A 26,682-nucleotide genomic window follows, 5' to 3' on the forward strand; every position below is an offset into this window, starting at 1 on the left:
GGCCGGATTCTCGCGCACCGCGATGACGTCCCCCCATCGCCACTGATGCGCTACGCGAACCAAATGCAAATGATGCAGACCCAGAAGTGGGATACACCTACTGCTTACCGTCATGTATTATGTGCTAACTAGTAATGGCGACCTAACAATGTAAGGTTGTATGCTTTAACGTCCTGACAATCTTCGTTCTTTGATTTGGTGAATGTGAACGATACCGGTAAGACAGACTTTACTGGATATTTGGTGAGTCTTCACTGTTTCTAAAACTTGTGTCAACTGTTTAAAAAAACAGAACAGTTTGACCAACATTCCACTGGAGTCCGTCACCTTTGTTTTGGTTCTCGTGGTATCTGTAGCGGCATGTTAATTCGTGAATGAGTTATTAGTTGGTTGATTTTCATGCAGGGGCTGACCGAACAACAAGCAACACGTACCATCTTTTTCAAACGGAGCAAAACTCTCCAGCAAAGCGACGCGAGTGTGCTTAATGACAAAGCTGAGAAGACGTGACGCATCATGGAACAGACATATTGTTCAAGACTTGCCCCAAAACTAAATATCATATTTTTAGTTTGAAAAAACACCAAAATCAAATGTGGCAGCATTTGCATTCACCAGGTGAGGCATTGTTACTGGTGATAAATGCAGCACAGCTCTTAAACTTAATAAGCCAGAGTTTGGTTTGTGTGGCGCTTACACTAATATATATCATTCTTTTATTTTTGCTCAGGATGTTCTTCTGGGACAGCAGCGGCGACACAGATGACGAAGACGATGATCCACTTTGCAGGTACGTGACCAGTGGTCCAATACTATGATTTCTATATCCGGGGTATCCAAAGTGTGGCCTGGGGGCTGTTTTCGGTACCTAGCTGGTCTTTCATTGGACCTGTCATATTTACCTCCGCCAAGCGCAGCGTGGAGGTTATGTTTTTGCCCGCGTTTATCTGTTTGTGCTCAAAATAACTTGAGAAGTTCTGAATGGATTTGGATGAAATTTTCAGGAATTGTCGCAAATGGGGTATGGAAGAACTGATGACATTTTGGGGGTGATCCGGATCGCCGTCTGGACCCAGGATTCTTTAATATTGTGAGATAGGACCATTTTTGGCATTTGTGCATATAACTCCACAAAAAATGGTCAGAGCACCTGGGGAAAAAAGGACAGGACAGGTTTCTACAAAATATCATAGACTGATCCAAAAAATGTAGGATTATTATTTTGGTGTGAATCACAATACGGGGCAACTATGACGCTTGGTGGAGGTTCGTGCTCTCCGAGTGCTTCTCTAGTCTGAAAATGAAATTCATTCAGTGTTAGTAAGCTATGTTCATTGGATATTTACATGAATATCTATTTGAAAACAACTGCTTTAAAGACCTTCTGAAAACAATGCGATGTCCAACGAGCTTCGCAGTCACATGTAGTTAGCACGAGAAGCTCTACCACAGCCTGATGCAGTTGACAGGTTGGTGTTCCTGGCACAAAATAAGGACATGCTTGTGTCTTCTAAAAATGCTACTGTTCAATTGAAAGTATTTTTGACTTGCTGCTGACATTTCAAAATTTACTCTTAAACTGAGCACTCCTTCATATTTTGTTCTTTTGTTATTAGCTGAGGATTTGAGCATAGCTAAAGGTTTGTTATAAAGATTATTATTTTTTATAATATATATGTTTTATAATAGTGTATATAAGTTTTCTATATTTATCTCATAAAGAGATTGGCCTACTTTATTTTGGCGGCTATTTTTAAATACGATTTTTTGAATGTGCATCCTGCATGAAGCTTTCAAATGTCAAAAAACGGCCTTATGTTAAGTATTTGTTTTAATAAAACAACTTGACACATATTTGACTTTGACTTTGTCTAAACTCACTAGCGGAAATAATTTCAGGATATATATCTTATATAGATATTCAGCCTATGAGTTTTGGTCCTTATCGCCCAGCCCTGCTAACACGCCTCTAGTCCTCCTTGGAATGACACTTCCTCATTGTCACTGGAAGACCGCGTGATGCATTCATGGACACTCAGAAAATTAATAATGTCTTTATTATGTATTATTTGGGCTAAATAAACAGAAGGACAAAGAAAAACAGTAAATGGATAATTCTTATCACTCACAAACATAACTTTTCCTGCGAAAGTACAGTACAATTTGATGCATTTTAAGTATGCTTGGAAATCCCAGAAAATACAGTACACTCAAAACATGTGAATTCAACTTAAATGACTTTGTGTCTTTGAATGCAATTCTTTGTGGCTCGTAGTAACACGGTTAAAGTGTATCAAATGTTGTGCTACTATTAAAGTGTTTGGCAAATAGATTTTCAGACATGTGTGCTATCTTTTAGCGCGAGTTCAATTTTTTAGTTCATTTGCAGCTGTTACTGTCATGTATGTTTTCGTTCATTTATAGTCAGTAAAAATGGGAATATTTCACACATAGTTGCAAATGGTGATTAATCATGATTGATTAATTTGAAAACAGTAATTAAAATTTGTAATCATTTGACAGCCCAAGTATTAACACATTGAACCTAACATCACCCAAAAACCTAAAATCCAAATTGGGAAAATCTTGATTTTGTGTGTGTGTGTAAAAAAATGTCTAACATGTAACGAACCCTTCTTATAACTTAGAATGCGAATATAAACTGTATAAATGAAAAATCTATGCACACGACACATAGTTTTAGTGAAATAGTTATTATAATAATGATTTACCTTCAAAGCCAGGCGAGGCCTCGCAGTTACAGTTTACTATGTTCACAAGTCCCATTCGAAAAGTCATCAGGAGGGAAAAAAGTCTGGCCTGTGTTGGCCTTTCAAATCCATGATGTGTGTATTTGTGTCATTTGGCCACTCGATGGCGCTGTTGGCTCACATTTCCCCGTCTCCCTCTGCAACAAGGCTGTTCATGCTTGGACGGATTGATCCACCATGAGGAAGGTAGTGACATATTTCATTGCCTGTTTACTTTCGCTTTCAAAGCGGGTGCCTTCCTGCGCAGAAAGTGCTGATGAGAATGAGGATAATGATGACGACAGCATTATTTATCATAAATCTGGTTTTACTGAACTGATTTTCACCATTTTAAAAAACCTGTATGCAGTCAAGCCTATTATGTTGCGCCTATTAAGCTGCGCCTGCATTTACCGTGTCGGCGAGGTCAAAGACCACGTAGCGTTTATGTGCAAAATGTATCAAAGTGGTACCCTACATCCTTTAATTTTGCTGTATAGAATATGTGGCCCTCGTGGAATAAGTTTGGACATCCCTGCAATAGTTACTTGTAGGCCTTCTAACAGATCTTCCATTCTTGCAGTTGTCAGGGTATCAATCTCACCAGTTGCCGCTACGACAGTGGTAGGTTGAATGCTCACATTTTGCAGTGAATGAAAAAAAAAGTACATGAAAGGCCCTGCATGGGTATGACTTGATGCTGACATGCTTTTACCTGTGCAGACATGCATATAACAATGTAAGTATTCCATGTTGTTTGTGTCAGTGCGGCGTGCTGCTCAGAAACTGGGCATTAAAGAGGTGAAGGCGGATGAAGACTGGACACTGTTTTGGAGCGACGCCCGCCCCTGTGAGGACAAATTTAAGGAAATGAAACCATACCAGGTATCAAATTCGTTCCCTCACTTTCAGTGTCTCATTTGGCGCACTTCCATACTTACGCATAGTCTTTTGAGTGCATAAGTGCGACACTGAGGAGCACAGGAAAATGCCAACCCTCGCCATATTGGCTACATAGTGGAAGGGGAGGGACTAACTTAAAACAATGGCAGCTGAAGAGCAAACCCTAATGGTGGAAAGTAATGAACTTAGGGGGATCCCCTGCATCAACCAAAATGTCTGAAGTTGCGCACTTTTGTACTTGCACTGAAGGCTGATATGCTGCAGCGGAGTCACTATGCCGGTGTACCCTCGTCGACTTGTACCACCTAGTGATACTGTGCATGTGTATAGTCAGTGTTCTAACCGTCGAACTGTGGGAAGGTGGTCAAGATCAAGGTTTATTTAGCAAAGGGTTTGGAGGGGAAGGAGCCAGCCAGAGAAGCAGCCGCATATTACCTTTAGACTGTGTCTCCTTTTGTGCACTTCCATACTTACACTTTGCCTTTTGAGTACCGTAAAGCACCGTTTATTATAGACCAGATGCAGAAATTGACGAGAAGCCCATTTTAGAATAGTTGTCTGTGGGTCAGACAGTTGCTTTGACTTTAGCGCCCTCTGCTGTAGAGTTGCTGAAAATGCTAGCGTATGCAACTAACTTATCTGACGGCTGTCTGTATTTTCACACAGTGAAACCATCTCTATATTCACTGAAGCTAACCTAAGCTTCCCTTAAAACATTGCAGATGTAAAATACAATACATTGTTGGAGTTTATTCAAATTCACACTGAAGCAATGCAAAAAATGGTTTGATGTTATGTACAATACATGGATAACTGATGCGCATGCGCAGAACGCCGCTCTATCACCGCTCGCGTCACCGCTAAACCAACATTCGCTACCGTTAAATCAAAGCTAAAGCAACGCTGGCTTCAGCGGTGCACCGCTAGGACAACACCCGTGTTTTCTATTTTTTTTTCCCCCATTTTGTGACGAGCGTTGTCGAAATTCGGCCCCCTCTTCCTACCGTTCAAGGGACGCTACAGCAAAGTTCGAGTGGTGTGACCGGGCCTGTACCCTGTCAAAATTTCACCGCAGCGTTCAAACTCTCTGTCTGCCGGTATGCAGAAGAGTTTGGGAACCGGGCAGCAGGACGACAGCACGGTGTGGACGAGTCAGTCATCCGGCGTTGGAGAGCGGACATCATCGGCAAGTTGACGGCAAAGTTTTCTTACATGAATTCCATTGTGGATGAATTGATGGACAGCAGATTTCTCCTTTCTTCTTTTTGAAATTGCTTAGTACCTTTACGCATGTTGATTTGAGATGAAAGAGTTGGTAAGCATTTATGAACAATTTTTTTTTTTTTTTCCCGCGGTGAGCCTGAAAATGGGGGTGCGGTTAATTCACGGGTACGGTTTATACACGGTGCTTTACGGTACATCAGTGTACACACTTAGCTTCTTAAGTCTGTTCACTTATGCAGTCAAAATGCTGAAAGTATGGATTGATACACCTCTTTAGTCTATGCGATAATCTACCGCTTACTATAAAACAGGAAAACATGTAACATACCATAATTTGCAGTGGCTAAGCTGCACCCACTAAATTTAGAGAGAAAATCAGATTTGTACATATATAAACCGCAGTGGACTATAAACCACACGGGTCCATGTCATTAAATGGCATATTGCGGCGAGCACGGGTCCTGCTCTGTATTTGACAGGAGCCAATCACGAGCTATGGGAAAAGTCACAAGGAGCTTACCAACCCATCGGAAATTACGGGAGGTCATTACTCAATATAACAGTCTGACTAGAAGGCTAAAATCATCACACATCAACTAACACTCAAAACAAGTACCAATACGAGTTAAAAATAAAAAACAATTATTTTAGCTCCCCCTGGAGCTGAGCTCATGAGCTCCTTGGCCAATGAACTGGGAAGAAATGCATGATGGGAAAAGTTAAAATAGCTGTCGTTTTTCATTTTAAACTTGTATTGGTACTTGTTTTGTATATTTCTTATCGACCTCCTGCAATTTCTGATGGGATGACAAGCTCGTCGTGAGGTCTCTTATAGCTCGTGATTGGCTCCTGCCAAAGAAAGCGCTACCGTTTCCTCACTGACTCGCGAACAGCATCCATCCATTTTCTATACCGCTTCTTCCTCATTAGGGTCGCGGGGGTATGCTGGAGCCTATCCCAGCTGACTTCGGGCGACAGGCGGAGTACACCCTTTACGCTATATATAAAAGCTAAAGCGTAAACTTGGAAACTACTCGACTAAATGCTAATGTTTAGTATTTCACTATCCCAGTTTCAAAGTTTACAGGTAATTAAAATAGCTGCTATGAGGGGTATCACAAGATCTTGTGTCACGAGATCTCGTGAGATCAAAAACGTGATGATGTTCAGTCTCGCATAATAAATCATTTAATTAATCACAAATGAAAATTGGGTCCGCATGGTGGTCTAGTGGCTAGCATGTTGGCCACACAGTCACAGTCTGCGTGGGTTTTCTCCGAGTACTCCGTTTTTTTCCCACATTCCAAAAACATGCATGTTAGGTTAATTGGAGACTCTAAATTGTCCATAGATATGAATGTGAGTGTGAATGGTTGTTTGTCTATATGTGCCCTGCCATTGGCTGGCGACCAGTCCAGTGTGTACCCCACCTGTCGCCCGAAGTCAGCTGGGATAGGCTCTAGCATACCCCCGCGACCTTAATGAGGAGAAGCGACATAGAAAATGGATGGATGGATGGATGAAAATTTAACTGGATAATTTTGCCGGCCTCCATATATTGCCATGTGCATATGTTCGAGGTTGGAAATGCAGAAATATGCATGCAGAATTATAAATTAAACCTCCACACAATTTTTGTTAATAATTGAACCTTACTAAGTACTATTTTCTATGTATTGTATTTCATTTTGTCGGTGTAATGACATGTTTACGCCAGCAGAGGGTGCGTGATGGTGCTGAGCAGCCATTCACCAACAGTAATGGAAATTTCGGCTCTTTTTGGAGAGCCGATTCTTTTGGATCATGGCTATAAAGAGCCGGCTCTTTTGGGTCCCAAGTGGCTTCTTGTATTGTGTAAAATGAATTTCCAATTTAAAAAACATGATATCAAATGTTTATTTTAATTGATTTATTTAAACCTCAATGAACAGCTACAAAAATATATTGTAATATAATGTTATCTTATAAAAACGAGGACCCATCTCACTAGACAAATTAGGTGAAAATAGACCAATGACATTCACCCTTAACAGAAAAGAAGCAGAGGAAAAAACTACTTGGCTTCCAACAACGCGACCCGCCTCCTGTCGTTAATTTCAAAGAGCCTCCTCTTTCGTGACCGACACATCACTTTTCACCACTGATCAATAAACAAGCTCAATCATGAGAAGATGCTATCTTTGGATTGCTCTCTATTGTTTCAATGTCACTTTTATTGTCTACATACACTGTGCTCCCGAGCCTTTGTGACCTTTGTGATACTGGTTCAGATTCCCTTAGGTCTGTTACCTGTAAAATACTCTGTTTTCCTTGTCTTTCGCCTCCAAACATTTGGGCAGGAAGACGGTTCACTCTTACCCCTTTTTCACTGCAGCGGTGCTGGTGCAGTTTTAGTTCAGAGCTGGAGTTGAACCAGTGTTGGCTCTCCACCAGATACATTTTTCATTGTCTTGGGGAGCCGTGTCATTACAGGTGTTATGCCTCCGATCAGGAAATAACAAAAGAAAGATCAGCGTGAGTTTATTTTGTGAAAGGTCTGGATGAAAAGCAATGAGTTGCCTGGAGCTTTTATTTTGAAGATTCCTAATTTTCCTTCATAATTGAACAACCAGGCAATCAATAATAAAACACTACTGACAGTTATTATTGTGTAATATTCAAGTAGAAATAGCTGTTATGTAAGACTACAATATTTGTTCTTGAATGTTACTATAAAGCAGTGACCAAAAACAGCTCTGTCACGGAGATGAAAAAGACTTCTTGCTATCCTAAATAAAATACTTTTGTCCACGACGAAGGCGCGATTATATGCTAGAAACAACCTTGAAAAACATAATATAGAAATATAGAAATATAGAAACATGTATCAATATGAGTTTTATATGAAAAAAAACAACATTTTAAAGTGTTCCCATAATGCATTTTGTTTGAGAAAACCATTTCACAATGGTTGTTCCTTGTACAACCGGAACAGGAGCCTGGTTCGCATTGCCAGCAGTAAGTCAAGCCTGTTTCTGGTGAGCGTTGGCTTCCACCAAGGCTGCCCTTTGCCACCAAAATGTTCAGAATTTTCATTGACAGAATTTCTAGGTGCAGCCAAGGTGTCGAGAGGGTCCAGTTTGGGGGCCTTAGGATCTCATCTCTGCTATTTGCAGATGATGTGGTCCTGATGGCCTCGTCATGCTGTGACCTTCAGCGTTTACGAGGATGGTTTGCATCTGAGTTTGAAGCTTCTGGGATGAGATTTAGCACATCCGAATCCAAGGCCATGGTTCTCAGTCGGAAAAGGGTGGATTGCACCCTCTGGGTTGGGAATGAGGTCTTGTCCAAGATGGAGGAGTTCAAGTATTTATGGGTCTTGTTCACAAGTGAGGGAAGGTTGGAGCGTGAAGTCGACAGATTGGCGCAGCATCTGCAGTAATGCAGTCATTGTACCGGACCGTCGTGGTGAAGAGAGAGCTGAGCCGGAAGACAAAGCTCTCAATTTACCGGTCGATCTATGTTCCCCACCCTCACCTATGGTCATGAGCTTTGGGTCGTGAGCGAAAGAACGAGATCGCGGATAGAAGCGGCTGAAATGAGTTTCCTCCACAGGGTGGCTGGACTCACCCTAAGAGTGAGGGTGAGGAGCTCGGTCATCCTTCACATTGAGAGGAGCCACCTCCGGTGGACGCCTCCCTGGTGAGGTGTTCCGGGCATGCCTAGCCGGGAGGAGGCCCTGGGGCCGACATAGGACACGCTGGCGGGATTATGTCTCACAGCTGGCTTGGGAACGCCTTGGTGTCCTCCCGGTGCAACTGGAGGACGTGGCCGGGGATATTTCTGCCCCCGCAGAAAAGCGGAGGAAAATGGAATGAAGGAGCCAGAGGACCCGGTTCTCAAAGCAAAAAGAGGGAAGCTGATGTCATGGCAGCGCCCCAATGAATTTGTTGCTCAGACTCAACGCCTTATGGGAAAACTTATTTGAAACCAATATTTTAAACCAAATGTTCTATGAAAGATGACACTGTGAGTCAGACTGTTAAGTTGATGACTCAGTTAAATAAAATGGTTTGTTTGTCCAGATATGTTTTCTTTGTACTTTTCTGAAAGTTAATGTTAAAATCTCGTGGACCCAATCTTGTGCATCGTCTCATCTCATGAATTGGGTGTCTCATGACACCCCTAGCTGATATCATTCAGTAATGCACAATTCAATTCATTATGGCAATAAAGATAATTACACATAGTTCTGTATATAGTACATAGTATTCTGTACACATAATTCTGTACATTCTGTAGTTCTCTACATAACCTGTCAGTCAAAATAGCTATGTGGCGTTCATTATACATACAGTTCACGTATTACCAGTTAGCATTTGCTATCAAACACACATTTTCCAATTAATCATGAAATCAATGAATAAAATATGTTTAACAAACAAAAGTGTAGAAAACACATTTCTACAGCGGAGTTGAATTGAATAAGAAGGTGGTAAATATTGCGATCATCATAAGTGTGTCATGACAGTTTGATTTGGAACAGTAGTACACAATTTGACACGGTCAAAATTTGCACACTCAGGAACTAAGTACACAGCGTGCACAGTATACTTAAGCGTACTGATAGAAGTATTCCATTTGAGACACAGCCTTAGTCTTTCCACCAAAAGATTAGATACCTTTAGAATACTCTCTCTATGTTATTATTATTACTATTGTGTGTCATGTGTTGCAGAAAATCAACCATTTACCCTCAATGACTGAAATCTGCCACAAAAATTCCCTAGCAACTAACTGGAAGCACATGCTCAAGTTTTTCCCCAAAGACTACAACATTTTCCCCAGAACATGGACCTTTCCCATAGAGTGTGTTTGCTGGTTTCCCTCATGCTATTTTGCCTCCGTTTGCCACTGGGACGCACTCATGCCGTGCCTCTTTCCCCTCTTGCAGATATGGCCTGTTTAAAACATATGCCAGGGACAAAGACAAGTGTTACATTTGCAAACCCAACGCGGGCAGCCAAGGCAAAGGTATCTCCATCTTTACGTCGTGGGAAAAAGTGCAGCCTGAGCAGGATATCATCTGTCAGGAATACATTGACAAGGTGAGCCCTGCACAGAAGCAACAATTAAAAGACGCTTACAACGCTCCATCTACTCGTTCCAGCCTTTGCTGATAGACGGCTTCAAGTTTGACCTGCGCATCTATGTGCTGGTGACCTCGTGTTACCCGTGGAGGATCTACATGTACACGGAGGGGCTGGCTCGCTTCTGCACTGCAAAGTACGAAGACCCGACGGATGAAAATGTGGTGGGTGCTTGTTTGTACAATACACAACATTTAAATTAAACCTAAAAAAATAAACCACAAAATGTAACCCTCTTCTTCAGAATAACAAGTGCATGCATCTCACCAACTTCAGCATCAACAAAGACAACGACAACTTCATTTATGATGAGAAGACAGGCAGCAAACGGTATCATCCACATCAGTCCTGTGCCTGCATTTGGATATTATTTAAGCTCGTGTTGTCCTAAAGGAGGTTGTCCACCCTGAAGAAGCAGCTGAAGTCCAACTACAGCAACACAGAGAAGATCTGGAGCAACATCGAGGACGGCATCGTGAAGACGCTGGTCCTGGCTCACTCCCGCATCCAGCACGGCTACGTCACTCACTTCTCCAAACACGTGGTCGGGAGTGCCTGCTTCCAGGTCCTGGGCTTTGACGTGCTGCTGGACGAGCACTACAGACCCTGGGTGCTTGAGGTATCACGCTGCCATGTTAGCCATGTTAGGAGCTTATGTTATAAATCACACAGGGTAAATGATGTAGAAAGTGCTTGTGAATGCTGAAGAGCTGAACAAATGCTGTATGAAAAATTTGGAATTTCAGAAAAAAAATTTTGATGCTGGAATGGTTTGAGCAAAATGCAAAAAGCAAAATCGGATGATGATAAGGTTTTTTTGCAGCTTCCTATGTCCTTAGGTCCACCAGGTAAGCCTTGGTGGAGGTCTTACTCATTGAATGCTGTTGTATTTTTATCAGGTCAATCATTCACCAGATTTGTCCACACTGCTGCCTCTTGACCGTGAAGTCAAGGACGCCTTGCTTTACGACACCCTGGTTCTCATCAACCTGGCTCCCTTTGACAGGTGCAAGATGATAAAGGAGGAGAAACGCCGAGTGGAGGAGCGCCTGAAACAAAATGTGCGCGCAGAGGAGAGGTACGTCAAGGGGGCGGCCATCTTAATTCTCCCACTGGCGTCAGACTGATGATGTTTGTCCCCAGGCAGGAGAGCGAGCAGAGGCAGCGGGCGGCCATGGTGGAGAAGATGGAGTGCTATGAGGACGACCACCTGGGGGGCTTTAAAAGGATCTATCCCAGCGAGGGCAAAGAGAAATACGACAAGTACTTAAAAGTGGAGGACAGGCTGTACAAGAGCAAGAGCAGTGATGTTGGCGGACATCTGGAAAATGTGCAGTCAAAATAAACTTGGAAGTTAACTACACTTTTTAGATTTATTTTAATCTCTTGCATTGCATGTGGTTGTTACGGATACAGAGAGGCACATATCAGAATTCCCATGCTTTAACTACAAAATGAGCGAAATTAGCTAACCAATATTCCTGAATGTTAAGCATAATATGTCATCAATACTGATTGCTATGGATCAATTAATTTGATAATGCTGAAGCCATTAAAATGGGTGTTGAACGTGCAAAAGCCTTACAATTACAGTATAAGTATTCACCTCGTGCAGTGCATCTTAATGCTGCAAGGTCAATGATTGGATTGCAACTAATCTGTCAGGGCTGGTTGTGCATACTTAACACATTGTGTCTTCCTGCATACTAACCTACTGAGTTGTTTGTCCTGTATTTCCTTGCAGGGACGTTGCTAAACTCTGGATGTAAACTGCAAACCGCAGTGTTTGAAGAAGATATCCACTTGACTTTTTGCAGCAGGTGATTCAAGATGCCTCAGCCTCATCTGTGCATGGTAGGAAACTTTGATTTAAATCATTAAATAAATAAATGCATTTTGCATTTTAAATAAAAAGTGAGGAATTCCCAAGATGCTAGTATTGGCGAAATGAAAATTATATGCATTATCTCTGTCTTTCTCTCACAAAACACACAAAAAGACTCAGCACACACTGTTTTGGGGAGCCACAAGTCAGTGTCTGTTTATCAAACACGCCAAGAAATGGTATGAGACTACAATATAAATGGCAAGAAATCTGACCTTTCATGGCTGTCAAGGAGAGCCAACACTGATGTCTGTTCTTCCAGTCCTGTTTGTGATGCCAATTGTGGAATATAGTAGTAAATAACTGCACTTAGATGACTAATGATGAGAGCGTGTCCGTTTATGGAACATTCAGTTATATAGGGTTGTGAAACGATGACTTGAATTACCAGATGACCTCCCAACAGAATGTCCTTGGACCTTTTCAAACCGCATACATGTCTGACGCTTTTACATCTAGTTTGCATTCCATCATTCATTCTGCAGTAATGGTCACAACAGTTAATGTGCCCCATGCAGAACCAGTGTGGACATGTCTGCTGTCCATAGTCTAAAGCTGGGGGTCCAAACTTTGAAAAACTGAAGAATGCAGGGACCACTTTCTTTCATTTTGTGCAGTTTTATGCAGTTTAGGGCAAAATGCTAAGCTATCTGAACAAAATCTTAGCTTTGTGTTATAGGCGACAAAGCAAATCAGCGTAATGTCTAATAGTCATGGCCAAAAGTTTTGACAACAACACAAATATAAATTTTCACAAGATCTGCTGTCTCAGTTTTTATGATGGCAGTTTGCATACTGTATACTCCAGAATGATGTCAAGCATGATAAAATGAATGGTAATTAATTGCAAAGTCCTTCTTTGTTGTGAAAATGAACTTCCCAAAATCACCATTTCCACTGCATTTCAGCCCTGCCACAAAAGGACTAGATAACATCATGTTAGTGATTCTTTGGTTAACGTAGGTGAGAATGTTGACAAGGACAAAGGCTGGAGATGACTCTGTCATCCTCATTGAGTGAGAATAACAGACTACACAAAACAGTCTGGTTTTGTGGTTTTTTGTTTCTTCGGGTGTTGTGGAGCTGGAAACAGGTGCAGTCATCTTTGCTTTACACAAAAAGAGCTTCACAGGCAAGGATATTGCTGCTAGTAGGATGGCACCTAAACCAACCATTCATCAAATCAAGAACTTCAAACAGAGACGTTCAGTTTTTGTGAAGAAGGCATCATGGCGCCTAAGAAAGTCCAGCAAGTGTCAGGACTGTCTCCGAAAGTTGATTTAGCTGCGGGATTGGGGCACCACCAGTGCAGTGCTTGCTCAGAAGTGGTAGGCAAGCGTGAGTGTATCTGCACACACAGTGAGACGAAGACTTTTGGAAAATGGCCTGGTGAAGGGCGCATAGAAGCCACTTCTCTCTAGGAAAAACATCAGGGACAGACTGATATTCTGCAAAATATACAGGTATTGGACTCCTGAAGACTGGGGTAAAACTGATTATCTTATGAATACCCTTTACGATTGTTTGCGGCGTCCAGAAAACAGCTTGTCCAGAGAAGAAAAGGTGACCGCTACTATCAGTCCTGTGTCATGCCAACAGTAAAGTATCCTGTAGTCATTCACGTGTGGGGTTGCTTCTCAGCCAAGGAAGTGGGCTCACTCACAATTTTGCCTAAGAATAATGGATAAAGAATGGTATCAAAACAACCTCCAAAGCCAACTTCTCCTGACCATCAAAGAACAGTTTGGTGACAAACAGCCTTTTCCAAAGGTAAAAGTGATAATTAAGTAGCTTGGGGAACAACATAGTAACATCTCACAAAAAGATCTAAAAACATTGACGCAGCAAACTTGTGAAAACCAACACTTTTGTCATTTGCAAAACTTCTGGCCACGACTGTATAGTCAGTAAAATGAATTTAAATTTTACAATATGCCAACTTTGAACACTCCTGCTGTAAAGTCGCCACTTGGTTGCTTTTATATCTTCAGAATAAAATAAATGTTTATATCATTATATTGTAACTGCGCTACTGAAATTGTATTATTGTGCCCATTTTGTTTTTCTTTAAGGGGGCCATATCCTGCTCATTTCAGGAGTTTTTAAAAATGATATTGGATCCCAATGTCCAATGCCAAGTTTCTTTTAAGGAAGTATTCCATAAATCTCGGGTTGTGTACAGGACAAATCTACATTTTTCTCCTCTTGGTTGAAATGCTCGGATTCACATACCTGCTTCACATACCTTGTTGCGATACTCTGTTGCAATTGGTTAGGTGTCTAGGGTTGGCTCCAGCTCCCACCCCCAGAGACATGCCTCCCTCAATTTGTACGTACTGTTTTCTGATATATCAGCAAACGGTAACAAAGAATTGGATAGTTGATATAAATGGATGAATGTTGGAGAGTCCGGTGTTCTACTGTTCTTTGTTCACCAAACAGCTGTTCGTGCAGTGGCAAGAGCAGAGAAGCAGTGACTGTGAGGTAGTTCTAGCACCCACAAAATAAAAAAATATTTCAATTTCTGCCTTACCCGGTTTACATACACTTGCAAAGAGTGTTGTTAAGGAGTGGCATAAAAATTAAACCAGGGATAACTTCAAAACATATACCTATTTTCATAATATGGCACTTCCACATCATGTATGACAAGAGTACCAACATTTCAAACATACTGTAAGCCTAAATAGTTAGAAATCTAGGATAGGGCTGTTGATATGCAGTCTTCCAAATAAGCATAATACATTTCATGTTGCTTCAAGAGGAATTGGAGGTTAGCTCGCTAAAACATCAAAAACATCGGGAAATGTTGTTTTGCCTGAGACCAAAAAAGTGAAATTATTACTTGTAAAGTAAGAGGAATTAAATGTACGGGTCACTGGTCAGTCCTCCATGTATCTTTTCTGGAACAAAATCCACACTTACCTATTTCAGAGTGCCAAAGTATCCATCGTATTCTGACCACTGGAGGCTCAGCTTGGAGATGGAAGGACGGAGTCTGGTCCTTCTAACAACATGGAAGCAAGCATGCGGCCACCCCTCACCCCCACATGGGTGTCCCCTCGCAAGGTTCCTCGTAGTGGTCCTGGCCTCTCTGTGTGCGCTGACCTGCCCTGGTCATGGGGCTTTGTTTCGGGTTGGGGTGGTGGGCCCCTGGGAATGTGACCCAGTCTTCGCCAAGGCCCTGCCCAGTGTGGCAGCACAGCTGGCTGTGAACCGCATCAACAAGGACCCCGTGCTATCCCACGCTGACACATTTGCCTACACCGTGCTGCACGTAGGTACTTACACAAGAACGCTGTTGTTTTTGGATGATCTTTACATGAATGGATGTCATTCCTCAGGAACCGTGTGATACCTCGAGAGCTCTGGAGACATTTGTGGCTTTCCACACCAAAGCCTCGGCTTATGTCGGACCCGCCAACCCGGGCTACTGTGATGCTGCCTCAATGCTGAGCAAAGGCTGGAACAAAGTAAGTCATATTTTCAAGTTTAGGTGACGAAAACATGCTAATGTACTCCTCCGTCAGGCTCTGTTTGCATGGGGTTGCGTTGGCTATGAGTTAGACGATGCTCGGAGCCACCCAACCTTCGCACACTCGATGCCAAGGCCCACCTGGGTGCTGGTGAGAATCATGAGGTACTTCCAGTGGGCTCACGTGGGGATCATCTCTTCCTCGGATGACATTTGGGTGGACACAGCGACCAAGGTTGGAGACGTCTAAATTGCGAAATACAATTTAACAATATACAGCGCTGTGAAAAAGTGTTTGCCCCCTTCCTGATTTCTTATAATTTGCATGTTTGTTACACTTAAATGTTTCAGATCATCAAACAAATTTAAATATTAGTCAATGACAACACAACTGAACACATACTGCAGTTTTTAAATGAAACTTTTTATTATTAGGGGAGAAAAAAAATCCAAACCTACATGGCCCTGTGTGAAAAAGTGACTGCCCCCTAAACCCAATAACTGGTTGGGCCACCCTTAGCAGCAACAACTGCAATCAAGCGTTTGCGATAACTTGCTATGAGTCTCTTACAGCGCTGTGGAGGAATTTTGGCCCGCTCATCTTTGCAGAATTGTTGTAATTCAGCCACATTGGAGGGTTTTTCAGCATGAAGCGCCTTTTTAAGGTCATGCCACAGTATCTCAATAGGATTCAGGTCAAGACTTTGACTAGGCCACTCCAAAGTCTTCATTTTGTTTTTCTTCAGCCATTCAGAGGTGGACTTGCTGGTGTGTTTTGGATCATTGTCCTGCTGCAGAACCCAGTTGGTTTCAGCTTGAGGTCACTAACAGATGACCGGACATTCTCCTTTAGGGTTTTTTGGTAGACAGCAGAATTCATGGTTCCATTTATCACAGCAAATCTTCCAGGTCCTGAAGCAGCAAAACAGCCCCAGACCATCACACTACCACCGCCATATTTTATTGTTGGTATGATGTTCTTTTTCTGAATTGCGGCGTTACTTTTACGGCAGATGTAATGGGACACACACCTTACAAGTTCAACTTTTGTAATGTCAGGCCACAGAGTATTTTTACAAAGGTCTTGGGGGTCATCAAGAAGTTTTCTGGCAAAATTGAGATGATCTTGAATGGCGGAGTCATGAACACTGACCTTAACTGAGGCAAGTGAGGCCTGCAGTTCTTTGGCTGTTGTTGTGGGGTCTTTTCTGACTTATGGATGAGTCGTTGCTGCCCTCTTGGGATAATTTTGGTTGGCCGGCCACTTCTGGGAAGATTCACCACTCTTCCATGTTTTCGCCATTTGTGGATAATGGCTCTCACTGTGGTTCGCTGGAGTCCCAAAGCTTTAGAAATGGCTTTATAACCTTTTCTAGACTGATAGATCTGATAGATGTTTTAACAGGAGGGGCAAACACTTTTTCACGCCACAATATATGTAATAATAAATATTAATAAATAATAGAAAATAAAATAGCAAAATACATCAGTTGAATTTATAATAGTAATTAATATACAATAAATAATGAAAACCATTAAAATAACAAATATGAAATAAGGATCTGTCATTGTTTTGGCAGCGTTCACTGTGTCTTCACCTTTTAGGTGGCCGACTCCCTGCGTACTCACGGTCTTCCTGTCAGAATGGTCAGCGTCATGGAGAACACACCTCACAGCATCAGGAGGACTCTGAGCAAAATTCGCAAAATGAGAGAAATACGAGGTGAATCTCCTTTTCTGTCTCTCAAAAAGACTTCACCACTGACGTACGTCTTCTCCTTAGTGGTGGTCCTCTGCATGCACTCAGCGCTAATCGGCGGCCAGCTTCAGAAGCTCCTCTTGGAGACGGCCTACGACATGCAGATGATCGACGGCTCCCTGCTTTTCCTGCCATATGACACCCTCCTCTACAGCCTCCCGTACAGCAACGTCAGCTTCCAGGCGCTGAGGAGCAACCGCAAGCTGCTGCGGGCCTACGACGCCGTGCTCACCGTCACAATCGATTCTCCGCAGAGGTCGTTTTTTGAGGCCTACAAGGAGGCCATGGAGAGGGGTGAGGTGGCGAAGACCCTGGAGCCCCAGCAGGTGATGTCAGCAGGAGGGGTCTGTCAAGCTTGCTCCAATCCACAGCTTCCTGCTTGGCCCTGCAGGTATCGCCTCTCTTCGGCACCATCTACAGCTCTGTGTTCCTTGTGGCTCATGCCGTGCAGCAAGTTCGACATTCCAAGGAGTGGATGTCTGGCGGAAATGTGGCACAACGAGTGCGCGGCCACAACTTTGAGGTACATGCTGAAAAATGTCCTATCCAAAAGTCTTTTTTGTAAGCATTTAATTAATGTTGCAGGGCTTCAGCCATCCCATGAAGTCTGACAGTTCTGGAAGCATTCTGTTGGATTATGTCCTTCTGGATACAGACGGACTCTCCTGGGAGCTGAAGCCAACACACAGGTGCAGTGGAACCCATTTACAGTGGTATCAAAAAGTTTTTGATTTCTTATATTTTGCATGTTTGTCACACTTAAATGTGTCATATCATTAAACAAATTTAAATATTAGTCAATGACAACACAATTTACAACAAAATGCAGTTTTTAAATGAAACTTTTTATTATGGGAGAAAAAAAATTCAAACCTACTTGGCCCTGTGTGAAAAAGTGATTGCCCCCCTGTTAAAACATAACTGACATTGAGATCTATCAGTGTAGAAAAGGTTATAAAGTCACTTCTGAAGCTTTAGGACACAAGCGAACCACAGTGAGAGCCATTATCCACAAATGGCAAAAACATGGAACAGTGGTGAACCTTCCCAGGAGTGGCCGGCCAACGAAATTACCCTAAGAGCGCAGCAACGACTCATCCAAGAGGTCACAAAAGACCCCACAACAACATCCAAAAAACTGAGGGCCTCACTTGCCTCAGGTAAGGTCAGTGTGACTTCACCATAAGACCAAAACCACTGCTGAACAAAAAGAACATGAAGGCTCGTCTCAACTTTGCCATAAAACATCTTGATACTCTGTGGTCTGATAAGACAAAAGTTCAACTTTTTGGAAGGTGTTTGTCCCATTACATCTGGCATAAAAGTAACACATTTTCAGAAAAAGAACATCATACCAACAGTAAAATATGGTGGTGGTAGTGTGATGGTCTGGGGCTGTTTTGCTGCTTCAGGACCTGGAAGACTTGGTGTGATAAATCGAACCATGAATTCTGCTGTCTACCAAAAAATTCTGAAGGAGAATATCCGGCCATCTGTTAGTGACCTCAAGCTGACACTGACTTGGGTTCTGCAGCAGGACAATGATCCAAAACACACCAGCAAGTCCACCTCTGAATGGCTGAAGAAAAACAAAATGAAGATTTTGGAGTGGCCTAGTCAAAGTCCTGACCTGAATCCTATCGAGATGCTGTGGCATGACCTTAAAAAGGCGCTTCATGCTGGAAAATCCTCCAATGTGGCCGAATTACAACAATTCTGCAAAGATGAGTGGGCCAAAATCCTCCACAGCGCTGTAAGAGACTCATTGCAAGTTATCACAAATGCTTGACTGCTAAGGGTGGCCCAACCAGTTATTAGGTTTAGGGGGCAATCATTTTTTTCCACACAGAGCCATGTAGGATTTCTTTAATCATAAAAACTTTCATTTAAAAAGTGCATTTTGTGTTCAGTTGTGTTGTCATTGACTCATTTGTTAAATTTGTTTGATGATCTGAAACATTTAAGTGTGGCATACATGCAAAAAAATAAGAAATCAGGAAAGGGGCAAACACTTTTCCACACCACAGTATTATCCATCCATCCATTTTCTATGCCGATTGTCCACCTATATACCACTTCGGTTGCATGTGGGAGAAAACCCACGCACACACAGGGAGAACATGCACACACGGAGATGCCCAACGGAGATTCAAACCCATATCTTGTGTGGCCAACATGCTAAGCACTAGGCCACCGTCGGGCCTCACACTATTATGATAAAGTTAATACTATAACACACGTCAACATAAAGTGACCCATTTTTCATAGAAATTACCCCTGTGGGTCTCAAATTTTATTTTGACAAAAGCGGTTGAGCATGTCGACTTTTAGTAGAAAGAACAAGGTGGATCAGGAATTGATGGACATGGACACGTTCCTTTGTAAGCTTACAAATGTCTCGTCCCACTATGACGGTCAAGCAACTGAAAGCTGGCTTGTATTCTTTTATGTAATAAAAGGCTCGACATGAAGGCCGATATGGTGCACTTCTTAGGTCAAGACATTCACTTTCCTCGTGGCTATGGACCTAGAAAGGACGCCGCCTGCTGGTTCACGCCTGGTGTCATCTGCTCAGGAGGTGAGACAGGACATCTTGTGCGTTAGTGAGCATATAATAACGCTTGTGTGTCTCCTCTCCAGGCATGGATCTCTTCTCCACCATTAGCATTATGCTTGCAGCCATCGCTGCCGCCGTGCTGACTGTGCTGCTCATTTATGTTGTTCGGTGAGTCCGACACGAGGTGGCTAGGGCTAGAAGGCCAAAAAGTAATTGTTTCTTGTTGCCTAGGCGACGCATCAACCAGATCCGACTGGTCAGGGGTCCAAACAAGATCCTGCTGACTCTTGCGGATGTCACGTTCATCAACCCGTCGCTCAGCAACAAGGTCCTTGCACATCTTGGCTGATACATCGTATGTCATACATCTGTAACTTTTGTATCATCTTGTATCATTTTATTTGTCATTTTCCAGAAGCTGAGCTTGGACGACAGCCGGGCCAGCGGCATGAAGAGTGGGTCGGAGCGAAGCCTCACTTCACCCACCTCGACCCAATCCCCGGCCACCTATGAGAACTCCAACGTGGTCATTTTTGAGGTGATTCAGAGACGACAACCTCAACATTTCTTCTTGTAAGGTTTGTGACGCTGATTTGTGCACATTCTCTCCACCAGGGGGACTGGGCGTGGCTGAAGAGACTTCCAGATGGCTCGTTTAGCAGCATCACCCCCAAAACGAGCGACATGTTTGAGCTGGTGGGTCAATTATAAGATTGCGTTGCGTCCATGTCAATGATGCACCTGACGTGTCTGCCGGCAGATGAAGGACATGCGACACGAGAACGTCAACCCTTTCCTGGGCTTCTTCCTCGACTGTGGCGTCTTCGCCATTGTGACCGAGTTCTGCTCCAGAGGAAGCCTGGAGGACCTGCTCCTGAGTGATGATGTCAAGCTAGACTGGATGTTCAAGTCCTCATTGCTGCTGGATTTGATTAAGGTTCATTGATTAGTGAGAAGGTGGAATTCGTCATTTCTGTGAAAAATCGGTCTGTTTATATCAGTATCACGAAGGATACAGAAGAACAGCCACATAACTACTGTCTAGTTACAGAGCATCAAAATGAGCACAAAGTGACTTCCTGTTCAGTGCAGAGTAAGCTGTAAAATAAAAGCATGGCAGTATTAACCTGGATTCTACCACAGCAACGAAAACAATGCGGCATTTTTTAAATACATTGTTTTCACGCATGTATGAAAGCATGATCAACATGGTCGAAGCTATTTTCAGTTGTGTCAACAACCGCTTACGTCGATGTTTTTGCGTACCGTACATACACTTAGCATTTTGATTGCATAAGTGGCAACAGTGAGTTGGCAAATGTCGCTCTTGTCTGTCTCAGGGTATGAAGTACCTGCACCACCGTGGTGTGTCCCACTCTCGCCTGAAGTCCCGCAACTGTGTAGTGGATGGGCGTTTTGTGTTGAAGATCACAGACTACGGCTACAACGAGGTTCTGGAGGCTCAGAGGTTCCCCTATGAGGAACCCCCTGCAGATGGTTAGAGAGTGCCAAAATGTTTTCACAAACTTTTTTTGGGAGGACGGTGTAAACCATCTCTTTGCTATGCAGAGTTGTTGTGGACGGCTCCAGAGATCCTGAGGGCCACTCAACCGGGCCTGCATGGGACACTGGCCGGCGACGTGTACAGCTTCGCCATCATCACACAGGAGGTTGTGATCAGAGGGCCTCCCTTCTGCATGCTAGATCAGTCAGCCGCAGGTAAAACAGCAAACAAGCTCCACTGTAAAGCAGCAGGAGGAAGCAATTCCACCCATTTTGTTGCAGATGTGATTGAGAAGCTACGTAGACCGCCTCCTTTGTGTCGCCCAGTGGTCAGCTCGGACTGCGCTCCATTGGAGTGCATCCAGCTGATGAAGCAGTGCTGGAACGAACAGCCAGAAAAGAGGCCCACTTTTGAGGAGATCTTTGACCAGGTAGGAGAGATGTTGTGGTGACGCTACATTCTCGCTCTTGTGGCTTCTGTCTCAAGTTCAAGGACATCAACAAGGGCAAGAAGACCAACATCATTGACTCCATGCTGCGGATGCTGGAGCAGTACTCATCCAACCTGGAGGAGCTGATCCGGGAACGGACAGAGGAGCTAGAGATTGAGAAGCAGAAGACAGAGAAGCTCCTGACGCAGATGCTGCCTCCGTGAGATGACAGTGGCGCTCTTGCACATGCTCATGGGCTGTGTCTCAGTTGGCGCACGTCCATACTTACACTTTTGAGTGAACGCACTCACAAAGCTACGTGTAAGTATGAAAGTGTGCGAACTGAGACACAACCATTGGCTCACCTTGTCACTCTTTGTCCTTCTCAGGTCTGTGGCGGAGGCGCTGAAGGTGGGCGGCACTGTGGTGCCTGAGTATTTTGACAGCGTGTCCCTATATTTCAGTGACATTGTCGGCTTCACCACCATCTCGGCAAACAGTGAGCCCATTGAGGTGGTGGACCTGCTCAACAGTCTATACACGCTCTTTGACGCCATCATCGGCAACCACGACGTCTACAAGGTGCTACCTGTTCTGCCTTCTGTTGCACATGACATCACAAACTTGCCCTCCTAAATCAGGGGTGTCCAAGGAATGCTGGGGACACTTTGATTTATTTTGTTTATTAAAGATGCTAAAACAAATCCAGTGTAGGCCAGTATATTCTAAGCCAGGGGTGGCCATTACATCAATCGCGAGCGACAGGTAGATCGCCAAGGTAGTTGGGTCGATTGTGTAAACGTCACTTTGCAGTTGTCATATGACATCAGTCAGCTGCCACGAGCTCCCCTCCTGATTCGCGCTTGCTCCCCCACAGCGTTTCAAGCTCCACACGAAGATGCAACTTTCATCTTTATTATTGTACTATGTGTAATCCGCCCTGTTTTGCACCGCCCACAACGGGGCTCGAACACATGACCTTCGTGATGGGAGGCGAGGGCGCTGACCACGCGACCAAAAGTCCGGGCTGTCGGCCGCGTGTTCAGCTCAGCTCTTGAGGCAGAGGGAGTGAGGTTTTACCAACGTACCTCGTACAGCCTCACACGCTGGCATCCGTTACATATGGATGAACTAACTCAGCGGTAAGATGTCTATATCTATAACTAAAGTTATCTGTCCACTTGTAGCGGCTAGTTACGTAGAAAAAAAGTGTATTGTTTACTGGCTTTGCTTGGCGTCATGAACTCTACTACAGAAATCTGCGTTTTCCACACGTTCGCTTCTTAAACTATTATTTCATGATGAAATTAAAAATGTGCCCATTGGTGAAACCTTTTCAATATGTTGCCTTGACTTCGGCTGCATTGTCTTCTGCATAATCATTTTTAATTCTTGCATATCGGTAATGTTTGATAGCAAATGCTAACTGGATGTATTACATGAACTGTGTGTCCTCATGAACGTTACTGTACATAGCTAATGTGACTGACATATTACCAGTACTCAGGTTATGTACACAACTATTTAGGAGTTATGTGTAATTATCTTTATTTCCATATTGAAGTGAATTATGATAGCGAATACTTTGATTACCTGTAAACTTTGAAAATGTGAATGTGAAATACTAATCATTAATATTTACAATAGAATTTCAGAGTTTACAGGTTACATTTTGTATATGATATGTTTTATAGAAAGAGGTACATCATTTTTACTTGTACTTGCATGCTGAGAAAGTGCGTGCATTCCTGATATACATGTATAACATGTATACATGTATAACGTACATAAACGTAACATAAACATAACGTACATAAATACCATACTCATTTTTTTAAAATAAATATAGTAAATATATATACTTTCTATATTTATAGTAGTAGGTCGATCTTTGGGACTTGGTCATTTTAAAAGTAGCTTGCAGGCTAAAAAAGTGTGAGCACCCCTGTTCTAAGCTATCTGAGCAAAAAACGCCTGGCTTTGTGTTATCTGTGACAAAGCAAATCAGTATAATATATAAGAATATATCTCATTAATTTATTTTTAAGCCGAGGGCCCATAAAAAACAAGGTGCCGGCCGCACTTTGGACACCCTTGTTCTAAATTGTCATACCCCTCTAGGTGGAGACAATTGGTGATGCCTACATGGTGGCGTCAGGTGTCCCCGTTCCCAATGGTAACCGACACGTGGCAGAGATAGCCAACATGTCACTCGACATCCTGAGTGCTGTGGGAACCTTCAAAATGCGGCACATGCCCGATGTTCCCGTCAGGATACGCATTGGACTGCACACAGGTGGATGCAAAGTTAGCAACCAGTGATTCTCAACTGGTGATTCTCAACTTCACTACCCAAAAGTGGGTAGTGAAGCCATTTTCAGTGGGGCGCGGGTCTATGCCTGGGCAAAAAAAAAAAAAAAAGAACCAATGTCCTTGAATGCACCTAACGTTCTTGTCTGTGCTATTTGCTTGCTACGCCGCCAGTGCCATGTTTACGGGAAACTTTGTCACGGTTGAGTAGAAGAAAGACCTCTAGTGCGTCCGTCCGACACACAGCTGCAGATATCTGCTGGAGAAGAGCGCGCATTTCACAGAGGACAGCATTTCACCGCTGCAGCTCATGTTGTGTTGCAAAAAGTCCCTTTTAAATAGAAGATATTTGAGAAGTTTGACTTGAAAAAATTCTGCAATGTGGGTTGCTGCTTGTCATTGAGCGGTGATGGTGGCTCCCGCAGCCAAACCAGTTGAGAACCACTGACCTAATCGATCCAGGAATATAAGACAATGTAACATCAGCCAAATAATGCAGTTATTCCCTATTATTACATACAATTATTTCAAACGACAAAAGCAGAAACTACTATTGGCTGTCATTCACATCCTTTGGCTTTTTGCCCCCAAAGCCCTCCTGTGTCAAGTTTTTATTTGTAAATATAACTAAACAAGAACAGATATTTGTAAAAATAAACATAGAAGATAACTCTTTCTGCCCACCCCCTACTAAATCGTCACATTGTAATGCTACATTTTGTTGTCATGACGACACTGTGACATGCTGCAGGTCCATGTGTAGCAGGCGTCGTGGGTCTCACCATGCCTCGCTACTGTTTATTCGGCGACACTGTAAACACCGCTTCTCGGATGGAGTCCAGCGGGCTCCGTGAGTGTCATGGACGCCTGTCTTTTTCGTACGCTTTCTGTCTGCTTTATTTCGCCTCTTTCCAGCATACAGGATCCACGTGCACCAGAGCACCGTCAAAGTCCTGCGTGAGCTCAACCAGGGCTTCAAGCTGGAGCTACGGGGGAGGACAGAAGTCAAGGTGAGACTCCACCCTGATGTCATCTTAAGGGTGTCATTTTCTCAACTTCCTCTTATCTTTCAGGGGAAAGGAACAGAGGAGACCTACTGGCTTATCGGGAGGGAGGGATTCACCAAACCTCTTCCTGTACCTCCAGAACTCAAGTCAGGGTAGGAACAGACTAAGTGACTGTCTGTGTGTGTGTGTGTGCATGCGTGTGCGTGCGCGCGTGTTGTGTTCACACTGTTGACTTCATCCCAACAGGCAAATGGCCCACGGGCTGCAGATGGCCGAGATAGCGCAGTACAAGAAACGGCAAGCCGAGAAACAGCGGCAGGAACAACTTGCAAAGAAGAAAAACTGAGGTAATGTTATGCATTCCCAAAATGTATAACATTACTGGTTTTGGTTGGGAATGCTGGGAACGGTGGAGGCAAAGATAGTTTGGCAAAAGATTATTTGTTTGCTTGTGAGCAGAACGTGGCCTGCTCAAAACCAACAGGAAGCGCCATGATGTCCAAATTGCGCTCAGGTTTTGTGTGACTCACGTTCATGCAAATAAATGATCACAATCTCAATTTTGGAAGTATTGATTGCTGGCAAAACTCAGTTCTTCTCCTTTACAAGTTTAACAATTTTGTTAAAGTTTAAGACTTTCGAAAGTAAATATCAATATGACTGTTAAATTTGCTCAATTTTGTTCAGATTCTGCGTTAATTCTCTTTGTCCGTCCCCTTTTCTCCGCTTTGTCTTCTCAGCACGGCCCCCAAAGAGCCAAAGGACCTGAAGCAGGTGTTCCACAAGGCAGTGAGGAAGATCTCCCACGTCCGTGTGGTTACGCAACTGTGCGAGGACGTCAACGTCATGATGTCGCATCATTGACAAAATGTGTCTGGGGACCTCAGGTTTGGACTTTTGGCACCCACCGATTTCACCTCAGCACCAGCCGGGATGCTGCTGGTGAAAGTTGGGATTAGCCGGGTTATGAATAGAGACTGAGAAGCAGCCACTCAGCAAAGCAGGGATGTGCAGACACGCTGTCAGCAGATGATGAACACAGATTATCCCCCAAGTCCTTCTCCTTGTGTCTGGGATGCAACAAGGCTTGGGCTTTTGTTTGGTGACTCTAACTTCGGCACTTTTACTTATGCTCTTTTATTGTGAAAACAAGCAGGAAATGCTAGGAGCAGAATAGCCAACAGTTTGCCGTGAAAACGTTAAATCGCTCTGCTGATTAGTTGATGTACTGATGTCAGAAAATAGTAGTAATAGTAGAAATAATAAATGGTTTTACAGCGCACAATACCTGCTAATCCTGTGTGTGTGTGTGTGTGTGTGGCTGCGTTGCAAATAGAATACTTATATCAGTCAGTATACTATGTATCCTGTGATCCTGGGTGCACAGATGTTGACAGTGTAGTGCTGGCCTGTGAATTGCAACCCCTGAGTTAGTCCCTCCCCTTCCGTAGCCAAGATGGTGACTATTGAGGTAGTAAGTGGATAGCACTGCGCATGCAACATTTTCAGGGTATCTGCAAGGTCTGAAAAAGTCTTAAAAAGTCTCAAATCTAACAGTCGGAATTTAAGGCCTTAAAATGTCTCAAATTCTTTTCAAATTGCAGCTATTTAATATAATTTTGAACGGTCTTTAAAATGTTACTTTATTTAAAACAAATGCATAAACTTCAGTTTTGCTTTTACATTTTTGGATTTTTGAGGAGGCTATAATATAACAGCAAAATGGAACTGAAGTACCTGTGCTGCATG

General features: G+C 43.2%; 2 protein-coding genes across 2 annotated transcripts; both read left to right on the plus strand.

Moving 5' to 3' along the window:
- Positions 1 to 731: 731 nt before the first annotated feature.
- Positions 732 to 14,854, plus strand: LOC129195015 (tubulin polyglutamylase ttll6-like). Its single transcript, XM_054800707.1, has 12 exons — positions 732 to 790; positions 3,334 to 3,374; positions 3,517 to 3,635; positions 9,595 to 9,725; positions 9,811 to 9,964; positions 10,027 to 10,170; positions 10,251 to 10,336; positions 10,400 to 10,625; positions 10,906 to 11,084; positions 11,150 to 11,336; positions 11,751 to 11,860; positions 14,826 to 14,854. Exons 1-11 carry the CDS (start codon positions 732 to 734, stop codon positions 11,760 to 11,762), a joined length of 1,338 nt encoding a protein of 445 aa, XP_054656682.1. The 3' UTR covers positions 11,763 to 11,860; positions 14,826 to 14,854.
- A 20-nt stretch (positions 14,855 to 14,874) lies between these two features.
- gc2 (guanylyl cyclase 2) lies at positions 14,875 to 25,820 on the plus strand. The gene is made up of 24 exons (XM_054752948.1): positions 14,875 to 15,168; positions 15,236 to 15,364; positions 15,422 to 15,601; positions 16,972 to 17,089; positions 17,150 to 17,451; positions 17,517 to 17,648; positions 17,711 to 17,814; positions 19,585 to 19,703; positions 19,766 to 19,850; positions 19,914 to 20,010; positions 20,098 to 20,220; positions 20,298 to 20,378; positions 20,443 to 20,619; positions 21,023 to 21,179; positions 21,252 to 21,401; positions 21,468 to 21,616; positions 21,673 to 21,836; positions 22,006 to 22,198; positions 23,738 to 23,912; positions 24,678 to 24,776; positions 24,842 to 24,936; positions 25,000 to 25,085; positions 25,180 to 25,280; positions 25,674 to 25,820. Exons 1-23 carry the CDS (start codon positions 14,875 to 14,877, stop codon positions 25,277 to 25,279), a joined length of 3,309 nt encoding a protein of 1,102 aa, XP_054608923.1. The 3' UTR covers position 25,280; positions 25,674 to 25,820.
- Positions 25,821 to 26,682: the final 862 nt, after the last annotated feature.

This window comes from Dunckerocampus dactyliophorus, chromosome 15, assembly GCF_027744805.1.
Source record: "Dunckerocampus dactyliophorus isolate RoL2022-P2 chromosome 15, RoL_Ddac_1.1, whole genome shotgun sequence".
NCBI lineage: Eukaryota > Metazoa > Chordata > Actinopteri > Syngnathiformes > Syngnathidae > Dunckerocampus > Dunckerocampus dactyliophorus.

Excerpts from the sequence above, each read along its gene's own strand:
- LOC129195015 (XM_054800707.1), top strand. The coding sequence starts at position 732 with ATGTTCTTCTGGGACAGCAGCGGCGACACAGATGACGAAGACGATGAT. Across the intron at positions 9,726-9,810 it reads ACATGGACCTTTCCCATAGA|ATATGGCCTGTTTAAAACAT; the intron begins GTGTGTTTGCTG and ends CCCCTCTTGCAG. Across the intron at positions 10,337-10,399 it reads GAGAAGACAGGCAGCAAACG|GAGGTTGTCCACCCTGAAGA; the intron begins GTATCATCCACA and ends GTTGTCCTAAAG.
- gc2 (XM_054752948.1), top strand. The coding sequence starts at position 14,875 with ATGGAAGGACGGAGTCTGGTCCTTCTAACAACATGGAAGCAAGCATGC. Across the intron at positions 21,837-22,005 it reads CTGACGCAGATGCTGCCTCC|GTCTGTGGCGGAGGCGCTGA; the intron begins GTGAGATGACAG and ends TGTCCTTCTCAG. Across the intron at positions 23,913-24,677 it reads ACGCATTGGACTGCACACAG|GTCCATGTGTAGCAGGCGTC; the intron begins GTGGATGCAAAG and ends GACATGCTGCAG.